This window comes from Aplidium turbinatum, chromosome 1, assembly GCF_918807975.1.
Source record: "Aplidium turbinatum chromosome 1, kaAplTurb1.1, whole genome shotgun sequence".
Taxonomy (NCBI): Eukaryota; Metazoa; Chordata; class Ascidiacea; order Aplousobranchia; family Polyclinidae; genus Aplidium; species Aplidium turbinatum.
The window spans coordinates 44,441,179-44,452,443 of NC_137472.1; the positions used below are offsets into that span (position 1 = coordinate 44,441,179).

General features: G+C 35.4%; 1 protein-coding gene across 2 annotated transcripts; it reads right to left on the reverse strand.

Moving 5' to 3' along the window:
* Nucleotides 1–1,788: 1,788 nt before the first annotated feature.
* LOC145780630 (uncharacterized) lies at nucleotides 1,789–10,910 on the reverse strand. 2 transcript variants are annotated; one of them, XM_082592257.1, is made up of 4 exons: nucleotides 10,779–10,910; nucleotides 5,357–5,548; nucleotides 4,467–4,599; nucleotides 1,789–2,399 (listed from the first exon to the last, which is right to left on the reverse strand). In XM_082592257.1, exons 1-4 carry the CDS (start codon nucleotides 10,822–10,824, stop codon nucleotides 2,270–2,272), a joined length of 501 nt encoding a protein of 166 aa, XP_082448383.1. In that variant the 5' UTR covers nucleotides 10,825–10,910; the 3' UTR covers nucleotides 1,789–2,269. The 2 variants fall into 2 exon arrangements, with proteins under 2 accessions (XP_082448383.1, XP_082448389.1); XM_082592263.1 differs by lacking the exon at nucleotides 4,467–4,599.
* Nucleotides 10,911–11,265: the final 355 nt, after the last annotated feature.

Below are 11,265 nucleotides of genomic sequence, written 5' to 3' on the forward strand. Positions count from 1 at the left end.
AGGTGCTGTCACTAAAATGTTAATTTAATTTATTGTTCAGATCAACAGACCGTATTTTCTGTCTATTATCTTATAAAATAGATAGTGTTGAAGACGTCGCTAGAATGTTAATAATCCAATATAGTTCCAACAAGCCGTGTAATCCACATTAGTACATTATGAACTCTACCTAGCCTACTGTAGCTTCACACTCCTCATTGATTACTTGGTGACTAATGAAATCGTTTTGGCACACGATCCTTCTCTCGACTACTCCGACTAAGCTAAGATGTAAAAACAATGCACATTACCGATTAAATTTTATTATTAAAAGTTTGAATAAAAATTAAATTGCTCTGAAAAACAAAATTAATGTGAAAAATTAGAGTCGGACAATTATGCATGGATAGTGCGGTTTATGCTAAGCGAAGTGTTGCATAATTTAAAGCAGCAATATCACATGTTGCATAAGTTACCAAAGATCCAAAACCGACGAAAAACATCGAACGCTGAAATTCATGTAATGAAACAGCAAAAATGAATTATTGATTTTTTTTTATTTTCACTTTAAATTTTTGTTGCGTTTATGTCTAACACGAGCTTTTGTCTAGATCTGATACCTTTAATTAAATTATTCAGTTCTATTTTTAGAAATACAAAAAATTTGTGACTTCTTGTATTGCAATGCTTAGTCTAGTATTTTTGAAATAATGGTCCGTTAAATGAATATGGACATTGAATGTGCAGCCAAGTGTGTTCATAAAACATTATTATCATCCATTCGCTTGTAGCCTACTGTAATATGCATTTTATTTTCAATTACGATTATGAGCTATCTTCTATTTTGTGTGGAGGAGTTTGTGGGCCAAAATATCAAACAGTCTGTTTAATGAAACTAGTAGGCTCACAAGTATCTTTTTTTTCTATCTAGCCTACTACGCCACGCCACTGACGCCAGTGAGAATTAGTCCAGTGGTTCTAATCCTTTGTATAGTCATTGCGAAACCTGTGGGTCTATAAAATTTTAAGAGTGGACTTAGTGAAAAAAATTAAAACATTACTTTCGAAAATATTGGCTTATTTGCTTTCGTTGTTAAATTAGAGCATGAACGGACAACTTAAAACTTTTTAGGAAACGCATAAAAACGATTATAGGTTATGATAATTTCAAGTAGAGTATCACTTCTACAGTAACTGTCCATAAAATTTTATTTTCATACAGTATCTTAACTCTGAAGTAAAAAACAATTTTCCAGAAAGCTGTGGTAAGCAAAATCATAAATGAAGGATCGTAATTTGCCATAAATTGCCTGAAAATATTCCTTAACGTTTTTGTTTTTTGTACATCAGAGCTCTTTTATGTTTGTGGTAGCCTATAGCAGCGCAAAATTGAATCGTTTGGAGATAAAGTGACAACGAGGCCCTTAAAACAATGTACAAATTTTATTTTATAATTTCAAGTAAGTTACTGGCTAGACTTAGTCTAGCCAGTAGGCTACTATCCGCTAGAGCTTATTCCATTTGTAATGTTTGATGAAGAATTTTTTTGGACCAAATCACATTACATTTATTTTTGGACCAAAACACAAAACACAATAACTGCACGCTGTTGGTGAGCTGTGACAATATAAATAGCGTTGAAAATATAATACCATCGATCAGCAGTTCTATTTGTTTTTACGAGAAAAATTAGTGCTTTTGAAATGTGTTGCTTCCAAAAAATGTAACGTATTTACTTCATGGCTAGCAAGGAAGACAAATAAGGAAGTTCAAGTAAAGCAAACCAGATCTTTATGAAAGAATATTAAAGCCAGACAATATCAGTTTCTCGGCTATGTAATAAAAAAGCAAAAAAAACAAAAAAAACACTCTTTAACTTTTAAAAATGTAGAGGCAACTGGCAAACAAAGATTAGGCAGAAGCAATTATTCATAGGACATAGAGCCCGATAGGAATAGTTGGACAAATTCTAATTATTCATCTAAGTCCGTCGATGCTTAATTCAGGCAAGACATTTGAAAAAGTTTTTGTATTGATACACCGATAGCAATCTCACACTGTACGTATAAAACACGCTCTCAAATTTGTTAGATAAACCATGATCTGATTGCTTTTACCGATTTGATTTAGATTAATTACACATTTATTTCTTTGCTATTTGCAGACACTTCTGAGTCACCATACTGTGAATCTCCAAACTAGCCTATAGCCTACAGTATCTTGATTATTAGAACAAATTTTAATAATTTCTACTAGTTTTCTAGAAAATGCTACGTGGCCTACTGCTTTTTTAATAAGTCGCGCCACAGTTAGTACATTTCTTCTCCCGCATCAGTAAACAGCAGATCAACCCAATGGGAAAGCATAATATCGCCCAGCATATTCCACAACAAGTGTAGCTGTCTTGCATAACTCCGCCTCTGAAATATAATTTTAAATATACTCGTATAGGCTTATGGTCTGGCCACCAAGTAGGCTAAAAGACGTCAATTTTTTTTCTGTTTAGAAAAGTTTTTACATCTCATCAAGATCTCCTGTTTATGAAAGGTCTTTGCACTTCGTTTCCGCGTTGCCATCAAGCTACTGCATTTGATATGATGATAAATGCTACTGTCGTGTGCGTGTTGCAAATGTGCTTTTTCAACTAAACAACGCTATGATCCAATTGGTGGCGGAGGGCTATCTATTACAATGCTAACGTTTGCTTTAGCTGAAAGTAAAATATGGTATTTATAAAGTGATGTAAAATTAAACTATTTTGAACATTTTGTAACAAAAAATGAAGTATTCAAATTGTCATGCATAAAATATGACGTTAAGACATTCAAGATAACTTATCACGGGTTGGTTCACGAGCAGAGTTAGGCATCCGCTACTTTGAAAATAACGTGCTACCGCTACAATATGACAAACGAGCGGAGATACCGCTACTCGCTACCAATCGATGAAAAGTAACGCGCTACCGCTACTTTTGTCTTAAAGGGATACTAAAGAAAAAACCTGACTTGGCGAATTTCCACGTTCTTTGTGTTTAACTTGCTACCATAAAACGATTTTCGATAAAATTTTGCCCCATTGCGGTCTGACCATCGTTGCGCGCGTGCTTTTGTCAGAGCTTTCAAAACCACAATGGGCCTGAGCAGCGAAGCGTGCGACTGTACAGTCTACGTAACAAAAGACGAGCAATCAGCTGATCACGCAATAGTTGTTACTGCCGGCGATTTAACTGTAGGCTATGTATGTATGTACATCAAAACATCAGATTTCAACGTCAAAACATCAAACAGTTTGCTCAAAACCTCAAATCTGATGTTAAAACATCAGATGTTGTAACGTGGCATTTGTTATTGCTGTCTTTTGTGACGTTTTCTCGAGCAGTGTTTGCACTTTTTAGTCATTTTGAAAAAAAAAAAAAATAAATGAAACATTGGACTTTAGGCCTTGCCAGCGCAATTAAAAACAAATTTTTTTCGGTAATTTTTTTTGAAACGTATTCTTGAATGTTCAGTTTACGCATTTTAATGCTTAATTCCCGTTTGAAAATTTCATTTAATATGCCTTTAAACTAACACAGAAAAGCTCTATTGAAGTACTTTGTGAAGTCAAAATGACCTCGAAAACAAAGAATATCACCTTTTAGTGCTACATGCGTTTTCACTGTGTCATTATGTCAACGTCATTGTGTCAAAGTCATCATGTCAACGTCATCATGGAAAACAAGGTTTAGGTAAAATTTTATTCTTTTACTCCAGTGTTTCCATCAAAATCTTTAAAGACGATTTATTGTTTTCATGTCCACCTGGAGATGCGGCCTGATTTGTAACATTATGCAGATTTTGATTACAGCTACTGCTAGTGCTTGACTGACATTTTTTGAGATGTTTTTACTTTTTGCGGTTTCCTAATGACATTAAACTTTTTTGTTGCCTTGGGGAAGCAGTAGCAAATGAGAAAAAGTAAGTTGGAAAACGCAAAATCAGACTGTTATTGAAAATTAACAGTCTGACTAAAATCTTCGAAATCAAATTTTCTTTGTTTTTCAACATGTGAGAATGTTAAAACCTAATGTGTCATCTGGAGAAAAGAATAAAGAAAGCGTAAAACTCTAATTTTTAGAAAAAAATCATTTAAACGTTTGCCCAAAGTTAGAAAAACCTGGAAATTTTTGCAAAATGTGACAAATCAAGCCGTATCTTTAGGTGACCATGTTGTTTTCTATTTTAAATTATTAGAAAGTAGCTGGTGACGGAAGTACCACTGAAGCAAATGTAGCGCCTCTCCATAACAGCTACGTAGGGAGAGAAGTAGCGTCGCTACTGCAGCTGTTACTCTAACAAAAATGTAGCGCCGTAACCACTATCGCTACCAAAAAACACAATACGAGCGCGCTACTGCCCATCTCTACTTACGAAAATCAGATATATGAAGAAACTTGAACAATCTACATCATGACAGCATAAGTTTCAAACTTGACATAGAAGGTTCACCTGCACTTTCGACAGCCACCTATAACAACTGCAGTTGCCGCAGGAGCTGCATATTGTGGTTGTTGTTGTTGCTGAACTACCGTGGTATTGATAATTGGTTGTTGTAAAACAGGCGGAGGCATAATATAAGGAGCTGAAAGCAATTAGTTTATTATATGTGTGTGTTCCTAAAGAAGCATTTTTCACAATAAAGAAGCTGGGTTTAAGATACAATTTAGTGCATCGTGTTGTACGTGCTTGTATATTCGTATATGACATAAAGTATGGACTTGAAGAAATTTTACATGAAAAAGTTTATTTATACGTAAAGTTAAAAACAATTGATAGAAATGTTTTATCGAAGAAAACATCTTGCTTCAAAGAACACAACAGCGCTTAAACGCCATCGTACGGCTTAGGTCGAGGAACATTTATTTTCAAAATTGATTCTTACGTATACTGTAGGCTACTGTAGCATAAGTTATAACCATTAGATTGTTGTATAAACTGGAAAAAGCTAAAACAAAAACAATGAGTGTTAACCTGTGGTAGGCTGATACGCCCTAAAAGTAACTATGTTTTATCATAGCTATGCGGAGCATATAACAGCCTACTTCTTTTTCATGTCTAAAAATAGGTCATGGTATATAGGCTTACTGTATGATTAGTCGCTTATCGATTTACTTCTGTTTTGTATTTCAGGAATCAGTTTGCCAGCTCATCTTGTTGGGAATTGAAAAAAAGTGTTTTTGTACAAACAAGCTTTAGTAAGATTTTAAATTTGCAAAAAATACAATTATCCATGTCAAATGTGTAGGCTACAGTGTTTGATTACCTGTGGTGAAGATCAAGGTAGTCTACTAACACACAGAAATGACACAAAGTATTTGAAAGATATTCTATATTCTTACCAGGAGGATATCCTGGCGGAGCTTGTTGTTGAGTTTGAGGTGGGTAACTAGTAGGACCTGGAGGCGCGTAGCCGGTAGGGCCTGGAGGTGGATAACTAGTAGGACCTGGAGGCGCGGAGCCAGTAAGGCCTGGAGGTGGATAACTAGTAGGATCTGGAGGCGCGTGGCCAGTAGGGTCTGGAGGTGGGTAACCTGAAGTAAGCAGAGCACTAATGAAGTTTGTGACGACATTACAAAGACATTACGATACTGCAAAACATGATGTGCGTGGGTTTACATCACAATTTGGACTCAACGTGTGGGGCGCGTATAGTGATTCTTCAAAAAAAAGTTGCTTTTGCCATACAGTTTTTTATATTGTTTCAAACATACCAGTTTTATATAGATTTGATCATGTCTTGGTGACAGGAATTAACATTATTTAAAAAAAAACTTTGCACATTAGCCCTTTGCTTTTCAACGTTTTTTTGAAGTTAACTGCTCAGGGGGGGGGGGGGGGGTGTTTTTGGATCAAATTCAATCAGCTGTTACGTGTGATTCGCTGGTGTGTTATTTCAACAGAGGTTGCACTGGTGTGAAAAAGAAAAATCATTTGTCTATAAGTTTGAAAAGTCATTATTCTAAAATTTTATATGTTAAACTTGATATTTCAACTTTTGCAAAGGTACCCAAAAACGACAATTTTTCTTTATCTTGCCGCCGTTTAATTACCGTGCTAATCTGATTTCATGCAAAAGTTCTGAAGAATAAAGAGCTCGATCAGCCGCACGAAGTGTGTGTGCGGTGTGCATACTTATTGCATTGATAAAGATTTATGCCTTGCGAGCAAATTTTATTGTAGGCTACTCATTAATTGTAAAATAGTTACAGAGTAATATTGTTACACGAATTTGAAAAAAACAAAACTGCGTTTGTTGTTTTATATTTTACAGGGGTTACCAAATTACGGCCCGCGAACCAAAACCGGCCCGCGAACTGATTTCATCCGGCCCGCCACGTGCTGCGGAAATTACAGCTGCACTACAATTCTGTACATGTGCTTCCCTTGGCATTAGCAACCGTCTTTGGCTTTGCCTTTTTGTGTAATAGAGACCTCTATGTTAAAATTGTTCGTTCTTATAGTTCGTTGTTGTATGTTGAATTTGTATATTTTTCCACCAGGCAGCCTAGCCTACATGTCGATGTTCTGTTTTTATCATTAGGCCACCACGAACGGGGACAGCCTAGGTCAAATTTGGAAAGATGTAATGTTTTTTCAAGATATCTTGTTTTTTCAAGATTATCTTGTTTTTTCAAGTATCACAGCAGGGATAACTTTTTCAGCAACATTTCGATTTTCATCACAACTTAGCTATTCCACCGCTGACTTTGTTATTTATTGTGCTCAATTCAAGTCAATGGAGATTGTAAATAGTTGTATACCTTTTCGCAATTTACATCCGGCCCGCAGCTGTTAATCTCGCAGCAATCCGGCCCTCAGAGAAAAAGTTTGGTGACTCCTGTCCTAAACTAATGCTTTCCGAAATTCATGGCCAGCTTCTAGTTTTATGGAATCAAACTTCTCATAAGTAACACCGTAGCCTACTTGAATAGCTGTTTACATCTTCGTTTGTGTATTTTAGGTCTACAATATTGAGTTTGTAGTATGAACATTTTTAGTAGAGAGAAGACAGTTGAACAAGCTGTTGAAATTATCTGAAATTCCTAAGTTCAAATTAGGTGCTTTTGAAATTGTGGATTTGTGTCAAGTCGCATCACAAATATCATGCAGGTTACATCGTAAGTCATTTGGCTTACGGGTGTTTATAAACATGATTCATGAATTACATCCACTAAAAATACAGCATTTGCATCAACAAAGCTAAGTTCGAAGCTCACTTTTTATTAAAGATTGTGTCAATCAATTTGAAAATGCATTTTTAGTCTCCCAGCGTCGAAACAATGCAACAGCAAAGTGAGGAACATGGGTAAACAAAGGAAATGTGAAATAAACTCACAGTCAGCAAATCTACATTTATTTAACGTTTACAAATGTTGAATCAATGTAAAAGGACTGAATTGTTGACTGGGTAGTTATTGTTTGAAACACAAAAAATACGCGTAAAGGCGACAAAGCGATATACCAGCAAGGCAGCGATTATGTTTCAGACTAAAAAAAAGTAAGTTTTGATTTCAAAGATAAAAATGATTAGGCTATAACGAAGCTTCAAAATTTGTCATAAAAAACATTGCAGAGATACAATAAACATAAATCATTTTGTGCCAGATTGTGAGAAGACTTCCTAGATTCTTTTCAAACATTTGCAGGATTGTAAATTATTTTCTATAATTTTATATTGCCAAAAATGGCTTCTTGGTTAAAAAACGTGGCTACAATTCTATCAAAAATTCTTAGGCCTACTACATTGAAGTAATGAAATTTTTTTTGTGATTTTTTCTGATGACGTTTTACAACATCCGAAAAGTAAAAAATACTAATGATGAATAATTTCACATAACCATGGTTTGTAAACGCTTCATAAAAATTGTTGCTTAGATTTTACTGTTAGACGTAAAACGTTTGTAAAAGAAAACTGTCGGATTACGTATTTATAATGTTTATTGCCTGTTATTGAGTTATAAACTGCCTTTGTTGTCTACCTTTGTGGTTGCCGGCCAGCTTAGAGCAGCATGAAAACTACGCGTTTATGGCATTTGCATCGTGTTATATGATTCCCGCAAATTTCCCACAAGGTCTTTGCTTTTATCATGATATTTTTGTGCCTTTTCTGTCCTAAACTTGAAGTCACTGTGCACCACAATCCACGTCGCTTTTTAAACTCAGTCTTCATTGAAAATGTTTTGTGTGGTGCATCATTTCAAGTAGTGTCTTTTCCTGAACTGTTACACAAACCGCCCAGAACCAGGTTAATAATGAATATTATGGCCGTTAAGTGGCCGTTATTGTATGTGTGGATTTATTAGATGTCTGACTAAATTCATGCCAAAGTCGAGTAAATTCTGCTTTCGGGATCCCTGCCGTTATTTACGGTATTTTTTGTTGATAAATTTAGGCAGCATTTTTCCAAGATAAATGAAAACATCGGTATTGTTCGTCACTTAGATTTAGTGTTCTCAGCATTGTTTATTCATTCGTTGATCCATTAGTTTATCCCACTTTTGGGATAATCGGATCGTTTATAAATGGCGGGTCTTCACAATAACGGGCTTCTTATACATTGGCGCAACGTATTCAGATGTTGTATCAATGATCAAGAAAGCTGATTTGTTGTTTGTCTTATGTGACGCCGAGCATTATGCTTCGTCTACCCTACAAAATAGTTTGTAGTGAAGACGAGGCATTATCATCTTTATTTTGCGCTCGTTGGAACAACACACAGTGCAAGGTGAAACAAAAGTGCAATACATAACAACAAGTAGGCGACGTAAAGCAGCGAAGGGACATGCTAGTCATCGAGTAACCTGCTACGTGATCTCATAATTTTGAGTATACAGTATCTCACAATTATTGTTTGCAAAAACGCTATTTCTTCAGCTTCTTCCAAAAGCATTTGCAGTGATACATGTTCTCAATTGCAAGGTTTGTCAATGAGAGCATTTCCATAGAACGTTTATTTTGAAACTAGGTTTTTCGTGTCCTAAGAGAAGATTTCTTATTGTAACGTTTTTTATCCGTCAAGGGATATTTACTGGTTGAAACAACTGTTTTGAATAGTTTGTGGCCTACATTGATCGTGGATTGCTATTCTTCGTAGAGCTGATAACGCAAAAAACGTTTGCTATTATTGCTTTTAATCAACAACGTTGTGATCACTGGCTTTTCTCTTGTAGCATAAGAAATAACGCGCTTTGTGTTATTGAGGTCAAACTAAACAATGGAAAACTAGACTTACTAGAGGATGCTCCTCTTTGCTCGCGCGTATCGATGCACGAAACAATTATGAGCTTATGGCTTGTTATCGCAATGTACCCGTATTTACTTGATTGTAAGCCGCGGCTTATAAAGTTTTTTTCCATCATGTTTGCAGCTTAAATTCAAGGGCGGCTTACAATCAAAGGCGGCTTACATTTTTTCTTTTTGCCTTTTTCCTTGTCGACTTTGCCATAGATGTTTTGCCGTACTGCGTTGTCTGATGCCGACAATTGTGAAGTTGTGACGTGCATTTTAAATTGTCACATGCATTTATGACGTGCATTCGAAAGAAAAAAAGGAGTTGTCAGTTTTATTTATGGTACTTGATGAACATACCGGTAAATTTGAAGAGTACTGCAATTTCAGCTTTGCGTGTAAACAGCATTTGCGGCTTACATTTAAGGGCGGCTTACATTAAATTTTTAACACTATCACATGCGGCTTACAATCAAGGGCGGCTTACAATCAAGCGCGGCTCACAATCAAGTAAATACGGTAATCCATTTCACGCTTTGCTGGAAGTTAGCTAGAAATAGCAAAAATTTACCAAAATCTTGAATTTACATGAAAACTACACAACTTTTAGCATCAAATTTAATATCATCAGATCCGCCTGGCAATTTTGGTAAAAGAAAACCAAGTGCACGGCGTTACTGTGCTTGAAGTAATCAAAGGAAATATGAGGGGGGGGAAATTTGGTCTCCCTTTGAGGAGCAAAGCGTTAGATCATTATTTTTCAAATATATGATTTCCTTGGCTATTCTAAAAGATCATTTAACGATAATTACAATTCTCAGTAAAATCGTTACTGCAGAAACTATCACTTAGAAAGTCCTAATAAAACAAGACGGAATCGATAGCTCAACATGTTTTTGTCGTATATTTTGATTCATAAGAACCAACTACTTACGTAGACTACGAAACACACAGCCAAGTTCTTACATTGGGCTAAATTAGCAATTGTAAATAAATGATAAAGGTCTTACGACTGAATCTATGTAACTTTTTTACGAAGCATTGTTTGTTTACCAACTGTTAACACAATGGCGTGGTCTTCCTCTGCAAACAATTGTGTATTTACACTTGATCGGACATCAAACAAATTCTAAGATATCTTTGTATTCAATTCGTTTCATTACGAAACTGGTGATTTAAAATCCTACTGAAAATAAGTGAAACTACACAATAAAAACTTGTTTATAGTCTGGCCTTGACTGTTTACAAAAATATGGTCCACGTCGCTCAAATTAAGTCCGGTAAGCCAGTCCCAATTTTCTGAAACAAAATTCCACATTACACAAAAAATAAAGAGACAGACAAAACAAAGAGACTTTAACGGGTTTAAAGTTATTTTGTTTTGTCTGTCTATGGTTTAACAAAGCGAACGCTGTAACAAAACTTTAAAAAATAAATACAAGACCTTGAAGAGAAGAGATCTAATTGGAAGCAATCTCTGTGGATATTCAATTATATGATAACGTGGTAGCCTATAAACTTAGTCTTGGTTACCTTGCTTTTCTGTAGAGGCCGTGTAAGGTGGAGGTGTTGGATCCATTAGGAGACGAAGAGTTAACAAAGATTAGATTTTTGAAAGTTTTCAATTTAAAAACCACGTTACTGAATTTAAATGTTCAATACCTTGTAAAAGTTAACAAATCTTGTTTTAGCTGTTTTTATGAAATTTTGGTGCACAAACAAAAGAAAAACGGTGCTTTACGTATATGCAATCAAGAAAACAAAGTCTTTGAATCTTTTCTGAATCCACACAGAGCACAGAAACACAAGTGTAGGGAATCGACAAAAAGCCTAAAAGTCATGTGGCAGATTTAAAATCTTTGCACAAACAATATGTAGATTTGTGCATCACCATGAAACCCCTTTGCTATCAAATAAGACGTTACAAATGAAAGAAACCGTGGTCTTACTTGGTTCCACATGAAAGGGGATTTAACAAGTTTCACAATCATTCAAACTTTTCGAGAATGCGTTATCGCCC